Below are 18,032 nucleotides of genomic sequence, written 5' to 3'. Positions count from 1 at the left end.
ATTTCTACACTAAAAGTTTATTCCATTTGAATAAAAAAAATCTGGTTGCATTAATAGGAAATCTGGTAGATTCAGCCAGAATCTGATTGCATTAATAGGACATCTGGCAGATTCAACCAGAGTCGTTTGATTTGTTTAAAATCAACCACAATTTTTTTTCAGTGTATAAATAAGTTTCAGTGTATATATAAGATTCAGTGTATATATAATTAAGTTATTACGTGTTTGTGAAGCAAAACTTTCATTACCGCTTCCCGATGGATTGACCTTTCCTTTTCTTGTAAATTGACTGTTCCACGGCGTAAAAAGAGTATAGAAATCTCAAACAGTGCGCTTCTCTCGCTCGCGTCACGCTCTCTTTCATTCGTCGAAGAGGTTCGACGATCGATCTTTTTATCTGTTAGCTATTATTATCGTTACACGGCTGATGCTTTCATTAGATCGGATTCTCTCTTTCTCGCTCTATCTTTCATTAAACTTTGATGGAATCCGTTACACTTTCATACCTTTTTTCAATTTAATATCTAAATGCACTAATGTGTCTTCATCATGTAAAGCATCTCTTGTAAAGTAAATCTTGTAAAGCATGATTAAAATTATTCTCATTACAAGTTTCCTGATATAACAAAGTTTTTTAAATAGAGCAATATATATAAAGCTATTAATGAAATTCATGTATCTATTAGAATATCTTAGGATAATCTCACACAAGCGACAAGAAAGCAACGCGTTACTTTCCGGGAGCAATTAGTGGTCACGATGAAATTGCCGCACGTTGTTTTATGCGAAATACTGTGAATTTCATGCGAATTCACGAATTCGCGCAATTAAAACGGACGTTCTATGTATGCGTTTATATCTATGTTTGATAAACAAACAACGAGCCGCGCTTATTTGATACAAGTATAATGCGCGTGCTAGCCAGCCAATTATCATGCAAATATTAATAACGCAAACATTAATGTCGACTCGACCGACATTTTGTTTCCTCTCACAGTCTCGTTGTGAAAAAAAAGTGTGCGAAATTTATTAATTTTCCACTATTCTAGAAATTTTCGTATTATTTTCTGAGGTTCTTAGAAATTACTAATTTCAAGGCATTTAATTGCAATTTGTCTTTTTAATTTGCGGCGAGAAAATGAAAAAAATGAGAGAGAGAGAAAAGGAATCATCTTAGAGATCAACTGGCCGAAAAGAATCAATTTCTTGGCAGAATGAAAGCACAGAGCTTTCGCTTGGATTGACTTTCATCAGTTTCTTGGGAGAGATTGACTGAAAGGATCAGTACCCATGGAAAGTCGACAAATTTGAAATTCGACGTTGCTAATAAACGTCTATTTGTGCCATCACTTGCTTCTCTCCCAAAGTTTATCTATCCATTTAGAAAAAAAACTTATTTGATGACCATGAAAGGAAAAAGACGAATACATATTTGCACAGATTATATTTACTTGCGAGCAAGCAGTATAAGTTAGCGCAAGTACGCAATATAATTACGAATGTGTATTATTTTATGAAAAAAATACTCGTAGTACTTAATTTTTGCATTTCGGTATGCTCTTTTATTTTAGGGTTGCTTGTTATTTGATTGTTTCTCTTGAGATTTTCTTTTGGGACTTTATTTGAGACATTTTCACAAAAATGTACATATTTTACACGTGTATAACTTATCATCGCAGTCTCAGCACTGGTTGGCTCGTCTCATTATCCGAGATAATTAACTCAATTTAAACTTGCTATCTTCTGGCTTGTCGCTTCTCTTACGAAACTGTCAATCAGCCGCTTTATCAGTAGCTTTTTCAGCAAGGCAACAAATTAACTCTCGCTACTCTTTCATCGTTCTATCGAAAAATCTTAACTATGGAAAATTATAATTGAAATAGCTTTTTAATATCGAATGTCGTGTATTAAAAAATGCAAGACAAAATATATATAAAAAACAATATGTTTGAAAAAAGAATATCAAGATAATTATCTCTCTTGTCTAAGAATATGAATTTAAGATGCTAAATATCAGCGGATTAAAATTGAAATACAGTGAGATGCAATTTTTTATCGCGAAAATAATTCCTTTGAAATCTCTTTTAAAATTTTTCAGTCTAATGTAAAGACTCTCTTTGAAACGAAAGAGTACGAGAGATCCTGATTTCCGCTTGAGAACGCTCAATATACTAATTGGCGCTATATTAACGCCGTCGAGAACACTCGATAAACAAATTGTAATATAAAGGATCATTGAATCGAAGAAGACGACGATCGAAATAAATAAATGCATATTGTCTGCTTCGTTGTTTTTGAATTTATCGATCGTTTGTAGCTCTAAAGCACCTTCAAAGGTCTCTTTGTGAATTTCGGAGCAAATTTATGTTAACAAAGTTCGCGAATCGCAGGAAAATGTAATTGAGTGATAGTTTGAGAAAAAAAATCCGATAAAGCTTGTTGTACGGAGTGTTGTTGAAATATTCGAATAAACTCTAGAAATAAAAACGTTAATTTTATATAAAATCGTGAAATTTGGAAGTTTTTCCTTGCTGTACTAAAAAATGAAAGCGAACAATTATTTGTATTGAAGGCTACATTATGTGCTAAGCTTTAACGCATACTTTTCACACACGTGTGAACTTTAGTTCGTGCCCCTCAAGACAAGAGATTTGAAACGAGAAAACGAGAGGCAGATTGCATCTGCTGTGGAAGGAAATGGAAGGAGTGCAAGGAACGTGAATTTTACGCCCGATGGAAATCACCGTGTAACATCGTGATATGAACGATGCGGAGCGTCATAAGACGATTTTCCGCGCGTGCTATCATTGTTTGCCCGCTTTTCCTTTACACATATTATTCCACTTTGATTTTAGCCCTTTTGTCGATAGCTGCAACGTGACGCGAATCGGCGATATCCGATGAGTTTTTTAGAAAAGATGTCGGTTTGTGTTCTCAAAAATTAAAAAAATATATAAATATGCAATCATCTCTCTATACATATTTTTATATAAATAATAATAATATTATTACCATAAATTCTATAAATTTGTATTAAATATACAAAGTATAAAAACTTGCGAAATATTCGTGGGAAAGAAGTTCTGCTCTTAATTTATTTCCGCATTCGATTCGGCCACATTTTTTCGATTAGATCTCGTCTCGCTCATTCACGCTGCCATATTAAGAGCGACAAGCGTAACGTAACTGAGAAAAATTATGCGGAAAATCGCAAGATGAAATGAGGACGGACGTGAAAATTGCCGCAATCGTAAAATTTGTTCAATGCTTATTTTATATTACTGTAATATAAAAATAATGTCTTTTTAAATTACATCTGTAAAATTCCTCGAAGAGTTCGAAACTACATATATATTATATATATATATATATATATAATTATTAAGTTAATAAATTAAATGTTAGATTGATTATGTTTGCATATTTACAATCGAGATGAAATAGTTTTGTCTCCGTGTAGAAAATTTCACACCGCACAGCAGAGATGAAGTCTTTGGAACAACAGCAATACCAGAGATAGCAAAAGAGTTGCGCCTAAGTGTTTCTTCGAGGAGTCCACGAGTTGTATCTTGACGATCGCGCTTCATCCGTGTCATCTGCTCGCGCGGAAAATTGCGCTCGCTCGGCAAGATGAAGGAAAACTTTGTTTCAAGGAAAAGCACGGTAAAATACAAACGTGAAGCAAAGAAATGATCGGAGCTAGGAGGATCTATGAGATGCTGAGTTGCTCGTTTCATCGACCGTTCGTTACACACTTTAAACTGTGCAGCATATTTAACAGCACAGAACCGTTGCAATAGTAATAACGTGCATTTTGATTTCGAGCAACATAAATAATCAATTTAATCGAGAAAAAGTCATCAAAAAATTTACGATCATACACTTGTTATGTCCTTTCTTTTCGAATGAGTTTGAAATAGACATGTGCGATCGCTGTAATGGATCTCGCTGTGCGCGTGTTACGCTTGTTCATCTTAATATCCGCGCCGCCGTGCCGTGGGTGGACGAGATAAAGCCTAATCAAGAAGATGCGGCCTTATCCGTGTCGCAAACTGAGACATATTGCGCGGTGAGCTGCGACGACGATACGTGCGTCGCATAATACCAATCATGCGAATCACACCATCTATAATACCTGCAAATTCGCACAACAACTTTCTCTTCCCTATCGCGCTTAATTTGGACAAATTTTATTTTGCAGAACTGTATATATATAGAATCTACAATATTAATCTATATTGTTTTTAATAACATTATTTACGGGCTGAACGTAAAATTGATATTAAATATTTAATATCAATTAAAAAATTGTTAGATATCAATTAAATTTAATTAAATTTAATTAATAATTAAAAAAATTCATTCAGCAAAGTAAGAATTACTTGTGCTCGGGTAGCTTGATAGTGTTACGTTTTATAATGGATGAATAAACGAGGAATGCGAGGAAAAGAGGAAAACGCAGAACGGAAACCAACCGCGTACAGTGACCTTGAGTCACTGCGCTCGCTACATAATGCAATTATAATTAGCGAGCGTTATAATTGTTATCTGCTTAAGTAATAATTGTTCAATCAAATAAAGATTGTCGAAATTATTCACTTACTAAAATTGAATATATAATCAGGAAACAGATCGCAAGTACAGATGTGGCGTAACAGTAATTTAGAAAGACACAGCTGAATTTATTTTTCTCGTATGCACAGGTGCGCACTAAAATGTCGAAGATAAAACGTTAAAAATATTGAAAATACTCGTATGGAATATTTTCGTTCTTCTAGGGGTGAACTATATTTTACATTGTGCGTAATGTAGCACTATAAATTTATATATAATATTAATTTATATAAAATGCCGCTATAATATTAATATTAATAAAACGTTGAAGTCAAAAATGGAATTCTAATTAAGAAATAAACCGCGGATGCAAATATGAAACGGCAGCAATTTGGAAAACACAAGCGATTGCATTTTTTTTTGTATGCACAGGTGTGCATTCCACGCGCATCCGAGCATTTATTACAGCCTGAGGCGAATAAACGCTGCCTACAGAAATAAAATTGTTCCTGTTATTTTACGTGTTTTCCTGATGCTATAATAATTATACTGCTCGAAACTATTGATCAAATATTATTTTGCATTATTTTGAAATCGATTTTGTACATTTTTTTTTATATTTACACATTCCTCTTTACGTATCTTACAATTATATTTTTAAATTGATAGAGAAATCAGGGAAAGAACATACTTAGCATAATAAAACTATTGAATTACATGTTTGTTTGTACATATATCGTTATGCACATTACAAATGCGCGTTGTCGCATTCGGTTAAAAAAAGATGCACTCGAGAATCAGGATTTCGGCCAGCTGGAACTATTCTAGATCACGCCGGATCTATTTTCAAAGGCGCTTGCTATACGTCCTACGCTCACCACGAATCTTGATGGCCCTGAAAACTCAAAACCTCTTCCCTATTTTCACCCAAGTATTTTCCAAAGTACGAAAATGATACATTCGTTGATCTTAATTCATTTTTACAAAACAATAATAATCTGTTGACGCATAAGAGAGGAGACGAGAAATAATATTTCTTCAATATCGTTACATGGAACTTGTTTTTGTGATAAAAGAGCGGACAATTATAAAGTCTTATAAAAAGTCTGATGTAATCATGATTAAATCGTAATTAAAAGAAGTTAACGCGTTTAGATTTCTTACTGCAGATTATTTATCAATAAAGATATAATGATATTCAGTGTTTCGCAACTATATCTTTAATCAAAATTAGTTAATGAACAAAATGAAATATAATTAATTGTTTTACGTTTTCCTCATAAATCTTACATATTTCTCGTCTATCTTCAAAATGTAACAATTTGATGAACACAAACTCATCGCTATTAATTAGTTTGGAGCGCCTATTGGAGCGTATTGGTTTGTATTTTCGACAACGTGGACTTAACGGATTATTTTTCTCTTTCCACAGTAGATTTGTCTTTAGTTATTAATTCTGAAATTACGTAATCGCGAAATAACACAATAAACGACCGACGTATTATTAGATAGTTCGCTTGGCGTAGCATGGCCGAACCTCGAAAGTTATGAGAATAGCACTTTAACGATTTTACACCAAAACACCGCTCGATTCTAAATGCGATCAATGTGGTTGTCAATTAATTTTAATTCAAATAGACATTAGAGCGGCGTGTGGTTTTAATTGTTGATCTTTAGTTGTCTACAGCTTTCCCAATTACAAAAATTATAATTTTATAATAACATTATATAATTGATAAATTGAAAACTGTATAGATAATTTACGTTTCTAATTTGTTTTATTTTTAATATTATTATCATTCGATATTTTTAATAGATATTTAATTATAAAATTATCACTTTACATATTAAAGTGTCCAATGCTAACATTGTCCTGACATTCCGGAACATCCTCCAAAAAAATTTCGTCGCACAATTTGACATGTTCTGAAATTTCCCGAATAACCGTTTCTCACGCTGTTATTTCCGCGGACAAACTTCAGAATAAGTTTTTTTATTGTTGTTCATCGTCGAGCAAATTGACGTTATTATGCGGTTTATCGCGGTGGACCGCAATTGTCGAAACAAACGCAGTTCGCAATTTCGCAATGGAACGCGAATTTTCCATTTCAATTTAGGCAGCGTGCAATTTATTTCGTTTACTTTTAATGTCATTACAACAATTTACGATTATAATCTTATAATTGTATTAACGTGCGTTTCATCAGTAATTATCTAATATACTAAATATTAACTTAGTTTTAGTAATTTGAATACTATATTAATATTCACTATAAAAGTTTACTATAAAATAAAAAATAAAATACTATAAAATTAAAATTAAAAAAATTAATGTTTACTATAAAATAAAAAAAAACAAGAAATCTGAAAGAAATAATTTTTTAAATAAGAAAGCAAAGAGACTGTCGAGTCAGACGTAAGATGTGCTTGCTAATAATATCAGTGTATTAAAAGAAATGTTGACAAATGTTTCGGCCCTGTTTATCTGATCATTTTTGGTGCAGCTCTAAATAACAAATTGAAAAATTACGCTTGCAAATCTAAATGATACCATGAGTAAAAATAAATAAAATGGCAGGCGCAATAAAATAATATTTAATTATAATAACAAAATAACAGTGAAATAATAATCCTCCGTAAATATATTTAAAGTGAAATATTATTCCTAGACAGAAACAGCTTTAAAGTGTACAGCGTGTTCAAAGAGAAGGGTGCCAAGACGGGGAGATCTAATTACTTTTGCAACGAGAGGAAGGAGGGGGGAGGGGGTGCTTAAAAAAGGCTTTCGTTGCGTAATTAAAATATGAATAAACATGCGTGTTACTTTGCGTAAGATGCGAATTTTCTATGAATTATTTATCGCGAGTCGGTGCACCATTTTCTTCGCGAATTAATGATGCAACGTACATTTCGCAAGTATAATAAAACTCCTATTTAAAATGTACTTTACTGAGTTTACCATAAACATCTAAATAAGAAATAACTGTTTCTTTGAATTTCAAACGTCAACACTTGTATTACACTAGCATTTGTAGCGAAGTTTGTGAAAACAAATGGAATCAATTGTTTCTTATGAAATAGAGTACACCTTAATATTTAATTTTTAATAAAATTTCCAGATAAGATCAATAATTAGAAAGAATTTAATTGTCTAGATAACTTTGATCAGCGTTTAAATTTATCAAAAATTACTCTCGTGCATCTCCACGATATATTTAATAAATTTCATTAATTTTGTAGATCAATTTCTTCTAAATCTTTTTACATATGTTAAAAATTTATAAAATTTCTAATGAACAGTAAATCTAATATTCTTGTATTATTGAAATCTTGTGAATTCTACATATTGTACACTTCGATTCTTTATGATAATTTTAATAGTTAATAATTATTTTGCAAATTGAAAGCTTTCTCTTACAATTGATTGTTAAGATAGGAATAACAACATAATCTTGAAGTCGTACACACCTTTTTTGTCACTCTTGTCCTAATCGGTCCTCTCGGCAATAGAGTTGGAAAAATAATATTTAGCATTCACAAGTATCACACTCGCGGTTATCCTGTGCGCTCTGAATTCGCGGCAGGACAGCTTCACGATACCGCGGAAAATCGAGGGACAGGCCTCGTAACGTCGGCAATCGTCGTTAATTTGAATTGCAACGAAACGAAACGCACGACCCGGTTTCCGAAAGCGTCACGCGATCACGCAATAATATGCTGTAGGAAAGCACCACGTGGCTGTGCGATCCTTAGGGTGAGAAGCACACGACAAACCAACTTCGCATGCCGGCAGCTCGCTGCGCACTGACGCGCCGCGCGTTCCGTCGGTTCTGTCAACGCGATCGCCGCGCGCGTTTCTCCCACCAAATCGCATTCAGCTTCATCTAGCTATATTCTACGTACACCACGTAATCCTTCGACGTGTGTGTAGCGTCGTAAATTTGTAATTGCACATGCACGCATCTGCTGTGCTTGATGAGAGAATAATACAGTCAATTTTCTAAGTCTTTGGTATTTTATCTTTTAAAAATAAATATAATTCACGCATTTACACTTTATTATTTTCTTTAAGCATACTTATTTGAATATAGACAAAAGAGAATTAAGAAATAATTTTTTTCAATTACATTTTACAAATATCTTCATCCTTTTGCAAATTTATTTCAACTGAAAGAGTATTTGTCGTTTATAAAGAAGATATTGCGTGGTATTTTCTGCCGAGTCCAATTTTCAATCACTTTGCCGTTTTCAACAATGACAATTTATTCAACCATTTCGCGCAAAATGCATATTACGTTGTTAGCCATTCATATTCAGCTAACTCTTGTACCATGTGCATTGCATAAAAAAATTATATTGTTATACATGAAATCATTTTCCACTTTTTCTGTATTTTCTGTGTATCTTGTGTATCCCGAGATTCAAAAGGATACTAAACGTCTAGAACAGTATTATTCTGATTTACACGAACTATTCATGGTCAAGGTGAAGGATTATCAACATAGATCGGTGTAGATCATGAGAAGATGACTTAAAAGTAGGGCAAAAGGGCTCGTGAGGTCGCATCCCTCGAAGGCGCAATCCCGAGATAAAAATCGAGTGAGCGAGCATAAAAGCGGCATTAAATTCGAATTGCTCATATCCTGGTGCGCAAAACTTTAACACGAGGCGACCGCCTCTGTCGTCATCAAAAAAATGGAAAGATATCGTAAAGGTGCCGTACGACGCTCAGCTTCTTCGCGACGGCCAATATACACGATCGCGTATAAAACGTAAAGGATATATCATAATATGCGAGATGGATGTATGTTGAGTAAATACAAAAAAACAAATTTTGTTTTTTATTTATAATCTTTCACTGACAATATGATACTGTTTTGTAATGTAAAATGTCCTAAAAGATAATTTACGATACAGTAAAAATCAATAAAATAATAAATAATAATAATTAAAACAAACACGATTTCGCGTAAAATGTACAAATGTTTCACGATTTACTGGTCTAAATTTGCGTGATATTTTGCATCCATGTATGTGGCGGCTCACATCAGTTAATTAATAAACCGCCGCCGTTGCCGCAAGGCGTGTAAAACGTTCGCTAAAACAATATTTCGATATAAACTTTCCGAAACAAGTGTTTTTTCAAGTGTAACGTATTTCACATTTCAACACGAAAATAATTCACGAACAAATGTGCAAACAAAATATACGTGTCTGGACGTTTCGTTTTTTTTTGCAATGCGATTACATGAACTTATTTTACCTAATTATAAATTTACAAAGTTTATAAATAAAAAACAAATAGAAAAATTTATAGAAACAATATACATATATTTTGTATAAATTTTATTTGTATTATTTTAGTATATTGGTATAAAGATGAGAGTAATTATCTGTGCATGCACAATGTATTTTTTTTTATTATTATATTTTTTATTATTATATTTTTATTATTATATTTTTTATTAGATTTAAGTACAATTTTGAAAACTTTTGCATATTTTTTTTGCAGGTATTGTTTTTTTTAAATTTCTGAAGTTTTCTATATTTTTTAGAGATTTTTCATATTTTAGATGTACCACGAAAATAGAAAATCTTTCGATCGTACATTTGATATGCGGAAAAGTGCGCGCAAACATACAAACTTCGCGACGAAAATTCGGTCGTTTGGTTATTTACTTGGCAGATCAACTCTCCCGTGACCTCACACTATTGTCTTATCTTATCAAATCATCTAATTCTTCTTTTATCGTTTTAAATATTAAATGGTACTTTCTGATGATTGTTGCTATATATTTTTAATTTAACGAACTGTAATTGTCTATATTTGCAAGAAGTATAATCTGATTTCTCGCAAATAACAGATAGATGTAATGTAAATACTGAAAATTAATACATCGCGTGAGATGAGTGTAATAAATTTTTACGAAAAAGATTGTCAGATTTGCAAAGTGGAACGATGTTAAAAAAAGCGTGAATGTCAGCGAGTAAATTTACGCGATAACAGATATGATTTCATTATCAACTTTGCGATTTTTGCACTTTTTGCGAACCAATTTCCACGGTGATAATAATAATTTACGGTGATAATAATAATTTATGGCGATAATAATATCTCGCGTCGTCGTAAATTTTCTGCAAGATACGTTTCGCGCGCGCACCCCATATAGCCTTGACTTCCTTAGATTCGTGAGAGAAACTGCACTTGATAAATCATACTTCAGTGTAAATGTTAATATTTCAATATATCGAGAAATAAACATACCTTAAATATCAAAATAAAAACTTAAAAGAACAAAAACCATATAGAAAATTCATAAATAAAAAAAAACAAAAAACATAAACTTTAATCAATTTTGAAATTTAATATTTAATTTAATTTTAACAGATTTTCTAATTAATTAAGAAAGATTTTATAGTAAAGCAAATAAAAGAGACAATATCGTCTAATAAATTTTAATATTGGTACATCAAATAACAGCAAAAGCATGATCTTTTATAGTATCTTATATAATATTGCGTGATATGTTTTCTTTTCGTTTTACTTAAATGTGATTATAAAATAGTAATCATATAATTATAAAATAGTAAGACAGCGGAAAAGAAAAAAAAATCAGATGAAAAATACTAAAGTTTGACTATAATTATAATTGTATATACATGTGTATGTTAGAATTATATATATTTAAATCATGAACAAAAATATAATTATATTCACCAAATATTGCAGTTTGCTCTACACATTGCATATTCTGTCTTAGATTGCTTCAAATCAGCACCATTGAAAAATCGATGAATATCGAAAATCTGCACCTAATGAGCTTGCGAATTACTCACTTAATTAGCCTACTTAATTACAAACGCTATCAAACTCTGATCATGAATTCAAGTCATAAATTTGTTATCGAGATACACGAAATGTACGTAATCGCGAGATAAAATAAATTTTAGTTTTATATTGCTGCGACACAAAAATATATGTATTGATTATTTTAATTTTATACATTATTTATAAACAATATAACATCAAGTTGCAGTATTCAAATAAATGCATACTACAATCTCGAAATATTTAAAGCAATTGTTTTATTCATAATCAAAGTTGGCAGTATCGAAATCGCGATTCTCGCGCATCGTGCTGCCAAATTCAGAGTGAAAGAGCGCAGTTATTCTCCAAACGCACGTAGAGTTTGTCGTAAGTTTTAATACTCTGATTTCAATTATAATTCACGTAATAACCACAATTCATGAATGATTTCGAATACAATGCGATTCGAACAATGTTAAGCGCTTTTATTTCATATGTACAAAACATAATATTATAATAATTCCGGAATGAAAATCCGACCGCGGTATCAAAATGCAAAGGTTAGTTTTTCGCGAGGGATATACAGATCTGCCCGTAATTTTGATAATGAATAATTAATGCGTTCGTTCAACGAAATTGCGTACTGTTTGCGATAGATGTTTGTTTTTATGATGTATCGATGTCGTCTTACAATAATGTCGAGTACTTTTATTTTGTACGTACAACCGTGTCTTTTAATATATTGAGACACTTGATATTCAAAATAGCTGTAATATAAGGCGATAAAAATGTTTTCAAAAACGAAAACGAAAACGACTTTGAATAGTAGTACTATAATTAATATTTTTTTCCGACATTTTTTGTTAAAAATTTAGATTTTGATTACTCTCGTGCTAAAGTTGTAACGGCGAGCGGCGGGCGTCTAGCAATCTAGTCGAAATATATTAACGTTGTGCGCAGTATCTCTACGTGCGTCGGTTTGAAATGCAGAGCGTGAACGTTCTGCAATTAATCACGTATTTAGTAATCCGCATCCACCATGTTAAAAGTACATAACCAATGCAAATTTTTGCCGGGAGTGCCGATCAAAGTGACGCGCGAGTGTCATAACGTATTATTTGCCGCGAGTGTTTTCAGTTAACAATGTTGGTTCAGTTCGAACAGTATCGATTCAAACTGGTTATGATAACAAATAACGAGTGCAAATTTTCGACATTTATCGATTCTTCGATGGCACTGATGTGAAATAATCTAAGACAAAATCTGCAACAGGTGGAATAAACTGAAATATTCTATCTGGTGAGTGCCTATTTTTTTTTAAATATATATATATATATATATATAGTTGGGATACTATAAGCCATAATAATCAACATATATCTTTAATGTGTATTTGCATAACTCATAATAACTAAAATATATATTAATTTTTCCAGGCACAGCTAAAGAGGTTAGCTTGGGTACAACGACGGGTGAGTGAATTTATTATACTTATGCAATTATACAAATATTGATATTATCTACTATTTTCATTCGTCAATATTTATTACACAATTATGAAGAGCAATCAGTTTCGACAATCAGTGCCTTATCTTATTGTTAACAATGGAAAACATTTTAATGAGAGAAAGTTTACATTTGACTACAAGCTATGTATACAATTTATTATTCTTAAATCATAAAATCATAGAACTATAGAAATATAAATTATATTAACTAAATATACATGTAACAAGAACATTTTATAGAGACACAAATTATGAAAAATTGAGTTTAGCAACTAAAATTTTGAAGACATAGATTTTAAGAATACAATGTTCATATAATGTTAATATATGGATTCTTGTTAAATGAGAGTCTTGTTAAAGTATGCTTTTGGATGCATACTTTTTGTTTTATCTTTTATTTACATTTTTGTACATACATTGGTGTGGCATTTTCGAAAGTGAAGTGTGCGGATTAAGTGACGTATTTTATCGACAAGGTAGGTAATTGCAAATTTTGTAACTTTGTGAGTTAAAATGTAGGTGGCATTTGACATCTGACTTGCTGGAGACGATCTATCTTCTATTTTGTCGGTGCCATGTAAGATGGCGCAATTGTTGTGAAACCTGAGTTTTCGCAGGAATTCTTCACTATACTTTTACATTCTCAGCGTTAACGATTGACAGAAGTGATATTACGATGAGCGAAACTGTCATGATAAAACGATTCAAGCATAAATGGATAAATAAAATGCATAAATACATGCAAAACCTAGAGTAAAATCAAAATATTAAATAGTGAAAATAAATGTGTAAAATACAATGGGAACTTTCTACGTTAAACAATATATTCAAATAACCTCTTAGTGATAAAATGTGATTACATTAGCACAATTATGATGTGTTGCGATAAGATACAAACAGTATAACAAGAAGCATCATCAACATTTTCATATAAAACCTGGGAAGATAGAATTATACGTACTATTAAATATATTAAGTATATTGAAAATACTGTGATATTTCACCGAAGTGTGTGGTCTTGCTTGCTTGGTAAACTTTATAAAAAAATCAAAGATTCGGAAAACTTCTCCTAAAACTCGTGATTCACAAAGACGACTAAACAACATCAAGTATCATGAAATATATTGTGAGTTGATAGAAGTATGTAGTTTTATAAAGACACTTTTAGTTTCTGGAGTTCAATAAGTCTCAAGAAATTACAAAATGGGATCTGAACAAAGCTCTCAAAGTGGTGGCCAAGGTGCCAATAGTGGCAGATCTAGGACGAATCAGCTTAGACGTGGCAAAAGTGTCCCAAGTCGTGAGAGAGTACCAGAGGATACCCCACCAAGATGCATCAGTCCTGGTGCTAGTATTTGTTCTGATTCAGATCTTCCGTATATCTCTTATACAGTGAATCGACCTATTGGAGATTCACCAAAGATGACAAACAAGCAGTCACAGCTCTACAGAGGAAAAACTATTGGAGCTGGGGAGATCTCGAGGCGAAAAAACAGCCTCGGTACAAATCATAGGTAAGTTTTATCGTGAAAATTGCATGTTAATTTCAAGAAATTTTTGAAAAATAGAAATATATAAGAAAACATGTGTTTCTAACTCCATATTTCGAATGTTAAATTTTGTACCAACATCTATTTATACATCAAAATGGGATATTTTTTAGTCAATAATTTGTGAAATTTGTATTTGCAAACTGTTTTTGTAAAATCATATATGCAATTTTAGTATCATAGTAATATTAAACAAATTTTCCAGAGTTTTCTATTCTTTTCACAAATAATATAATACGAGAAACAGTAAATATTTTTCATATTTTTATAAAATGAACAGAAAAAGTCATGTTTCTTTAGAATAGTTAATAATAAATTAATATATAGATAACATTCATATTTCACAAAAATGTTTTATAAAACTCAAACTTTCGGAATATCATATTTTGCATATATAATAATCCAATATATCATGATGAATTTTATCTGATCTCTTTCCATTTCTCCATCAGTCATAGAAAAATCAACACATCGGATAAGGTGCACAACATTGTGGTAGTAAAGGCGGCTCAAGCGGATCCAACAGCAGACAAAGATCCAGATCTGGTGAAGCTGCAAAGTATCCCGATGTTTCTGCCTATTATGCGCGGCACGCTGAATCTACCACCGGGTGTCCGCGATCCGGAGGTCCTCGAGAGACTTGACCCTATCGGCCTGTTCAACTTGTGTGCGCGTTATCAGCATCATTTGAACACTAACGCGCAGACAATAGCTGCGGAACAGGCTGCTATGTGCATTAATATGGAAACGGAATTCAGCAAGGTATTGAATTTTGCTATAGATCGGCAGAAGAGATTCACTAGATTTGCTGAGCAACTGAACAAAGTGCATGAGCTCAGCCGTCAGCTCACCAGGTGCCACTCGTTGCTCAATCAAACTCTCGAGAGTCTTGAGACTCTCAATAATCTATTGCCGGTGGAGGAAAGGCTCGAACCCTTTGTCTGGACCACGGGATAAGACAGGCCTGAATGTGAATCTTCTAACTTATATTTTTAGCAAGGAAAACCTCAACCGTAACTGTTTCATAAAGAATTTGTGATCAAAGAAAATGCGAAGAATGATCTTGAAACATTGTCAAGAAACTTCAACAAGCTTGTAATAAGCGTCATTATCAAGAGCTTTAACAACTTCTACATGCAGTGTGGACAAATTAAAAACCAAATAAAAAAGAAATAAATATATACTTCATTGAAACACAGTTTATTGTCTTGGTAAATTTTAAACATACCCTAAGAGCTTCTATTAATCAACCGCTGGGACTTCAGCTGCCTGTAGGCAGCAATAATCTCGCTCTGTTGTTTCTCCAACCTTCTCCTCTCCGCTGTAGGTAAATTTTTCCTCTTTCCAGATCGATCAATCACTTTAGGAGCAGAAGAAGTTTTGGAATCTTCTAGCAGTGAATTTAGCAGTAGGTTCTTCGGTTTTCTCTCTTGATTAAGGTTCTGTGATTTGATCTTTAGTCTAGGAGGTTCGTGGACTACTTCACCAAAGGCAACCTTATCTTGCAATCTTTTAAATTCGTCATCGTCCTCCAGCTTTTTTTCCTTCCGTAAACGCTCTTTCAGCTTTCGTTTCTCGCTCTTTGTCAAACGCGCGGAATCTTCAACCGTTTTCTTCCTCTTTTTGATGTTCTTATGCTTAGCTTGCAATGTTTCTATATCTATATCATCTTTCTCGCGTTTTCTTTTCGTTAAATTCTGAATTCGGCCCGTTTCAGGATTACGCTCAATATCAATTTTATATTTATTCTCGAACGCAGTGTCTTGAAGAAAAGCATTTGTATCTCTGGACACTCTGCGAAAGAATTGTTGACCAGATTCCCCTGGTTGTTGCTGAAACACCGGCACGACCTTTTCCGGCTTTGCTTTTGGGTGCAGATTTGGTTTGAGATGCTGTTGACCCACGCAGATGAGCGCGTTCCGTTTCCTCTTCCGTTTTCTCTTCAGGATGCCGCTGCTGGTCTTTGCGGCTTCCTTTAGTTTGATCACGTGCTCCAGGCTCTTCGGAATCGCCTGCTCGTCCGTGTCTTTTGGCGGCGCATTCGTGCGTGATTCTAACCTAAAATCCGCTGACGGCTCAGTATTATTATCTATACTTCATCACTTAACTTCGAACTTTACTGGTAACTCACTCCGCCAAGCGTTTGACACGCTGCTTCTCGGGGTCCTTAACACCTCGATGTTTCTTCGCCGGTATTTTGCGTCCCATACTCGCGTCTCGACGTCCTCTCGTTTCGCGGATATCGCTTGTTTCACGCTCGCACGTGCTTACACGCAATCAGCTGATCGTAACACTGTTTTCTAGAGATGAGAATATTCTTTTTCTAGGGACATAGAAACTAGAATTTCTAAAACACAAATTTTTTTCATAAGATATCAAATTATGTAATAAGATTATTTTTCTTTCTTGATTTTTGAAAAAAAAATCTGTTTTCTCGCTGTGAATAATGAATATACATATACATGTGATCAACATAAGCAATATGAATAAACTTGTATATTATTTGAGTTTAATCGCTCAATTTTTATTTACGTGATATTTTTAGGCATTTTATTTATTTATTTTACAATTTGAAGCATTATTTCGTGTTTATTTAATTTAACCGCTCGTATTTCGATTTCGATATGCGACAATAGATATTTATCGATTGCTACATTTCGATTCCATCGACAGACCAAGGCTGGCTTGAGTCAGCTGGCTTCTGGTTCTGTTGCTTGGCTAACCAATTTATTGCAAGATTTATTTTGCATCGACTGACAATGTCTACGGGCGAAGATAATGTCGAAATCAAAAAGGACGCGGAAGGCAAAAACAAAGATAAGGTCTATTGCACATTTTGTCCCTCAAAAATGCTCAATGCTGGAACTGCTAGATTAATAAACAAGGAGGTAAGTACTGTATTGTTAACGTAATAATTCCTTAATATATGGTTCTTTATTTGATTCTTTGCACAATATATTATTTTAATTTTTAGTATATATGCTGTATTATCAGTTAATAAGTATTTCCAGTACATTGTTGTATTTTAGATTGTTGATCATCCATAACCTAAGTATTCTATTGTTTACTGTGCTATATTTGACGCTCTATAAGTTTTTGTTTAGTGCAATTTGTAAAAAATTGCTATAAATTTATAGCTATAAATTGATCAATAATAATTGTACAGTAAATCATGTAAATAATTATAAAAGTAATGTAAAATTTTGGGTTGCAGTTTGCACTACCACATATACATATTAAAGGAGAAGGTGAAGCTAATCAGCAAGAAACTATTTCCGATTATTGGTTGGTGGAAGATATGTATACTTTTGAAAATATTGGTGTGTCGCATACAGTAGGTAATGTCAAATACCTAGCTTGCGCGGATTGCGAGAGAGGTCCAGTGGGATGGCATGATTTGTCTACAAAGAAGTCATATATTGCGCTATGTAGAGTGAAACATGAATGAATTAGAGATAAGCTTATTAATTAAATAATTTTATAATTTTATATGACATGTAATAATTTTATAAGCATATGTACAGAGATAATGTTATACAGATATAAAATAATATTTATGATGCTATGCAAATTTGTGTTTTATATGTTATAAAAGTCCCAAGTTTATGTTAA

At 32.8% G+C, this 18,032-nt stretch overlaps 4 protein-coding genes and 1 long non-coding RNA gene across 6 annotated transcripts in view; 3 read left to right on the top strand and 2 right to left on the bottom strand.

Moving 5' to 3' along the window:
- The window catches only part of LOC105673323 (uncharacterized), a 48,422-nt gene extending 40,066 nt beyond the window's left edge, over nucleotides 1–8,356 (bottom strand). For both annotated transcript variants that reach the window (XM_012368859.2, XM_012368860.2), the window contains exon 1: nucleotides 8,023–8,356. The gene's annotated coding sequence lies outside the window, so the exon portion shown is untranslated. The remainder of the gene's footprint in view (nucleotides 1–8,022) is intronic.
- Nucleotides 1–12,953, top strand: part of LOC105673331 (uncharacterized) — a 50,888-nt gene extending 37,935 nt beyond the window's left edge. Inside the window, exon 3 of the long non-coding RNA XR_010890018.1 lies at nucleotides 12,799–12,953. This is a non-coding gene — a long non-coding RNA (uncharacterized lncRNA). The remainder of the gene's footprint in view (nucleotides 1–12,798) is intronic.
- Nucleotides 12,954–13,463: 510 nt separating this feature from the next.
- BORCS5 (BLOC-1 related complex subunit 5) lies at nucleotides 13,464–15,618 on the top strand. The gene is made up of 2 exons (XM_012368876.2): nucleotides 13,464–14,384; nucleotides 14,873–15,618. Exons 1-2 carry the CDS (start codon nucleotides 14,074–14,076, stop codon nucleotides 15,375–15,377), a joined length of 816 nt encoding a protein of 271 aa, XP_012224299.1. The 5' UTR covers nucleotides 13,464–14,073; the 3' UTR covers nucleotides 15,378–15,618.
- On the bottom strand, nucleotides 15,600–16,739 carry LOC105673328 (coiled-coil domain-containing protein 137). Its single transcript, XM_012368875.2, has 2 exons — nucleotides 16,552–16,739; nucleotides 15,600–16,478 (listed from the first exon to the last, which is right to left on the bottom strand). Exons 1-2 carry the CDS (start codon nucleotides 16,626–16,628, stop codon nucleotides 15,650–15,652), a joined length of 906 nt encoding a protein of 301 aa, XP_012224298.1. The 5' UTR covers nucleotides 16,629–16,739; the 3' UTR covers nucleotides 15,600–15,649.
- Nucleotides 16,740–17,069: 330 nt separating this feature from the next.
- On the top strand, nucleotides 17,070–17,991 carry strat (RAB interacting factor STRAT). The gene is made up of 2 exons (XM_012368877.2): nucleotides 17,070–17,308; nucleotides 17,635–17,991. Exons 1-2 carry the CDS (start codon nucleotides 17,180–17,182, stop codon nucleotides 17,866–17,868), a joined length of 363 nt encoding a protein of 120 aa, XP_012224300.1. The 5' UTR covers nucleotides 17,070–17,179; the 3' UTR covers nucleotides 17,869–17,991.
- Nucleotides 17,992–18,032: the final 41 nt, after the last annotated feature.

The sequence above is a fragment of the Linepithema humile genome, chromosome 4 (genome assembly GCF_040581485.1).
Source record: "Linepithema humile isolate Giens D197 chromosome 4, Lhum_UNIL_v1.0, whole genome shotgun sequence".
NCBI classification, from domain to species: domain Eukaryota; kingdom Metazoa; phylum Arthropoda; class Insecta; order Hymenoptera; family Formicidae; genus Linepithema; species Linepithema humile.
This window is presented reverse-complemented; position numbering and strand designations above follow the sequence as displayed.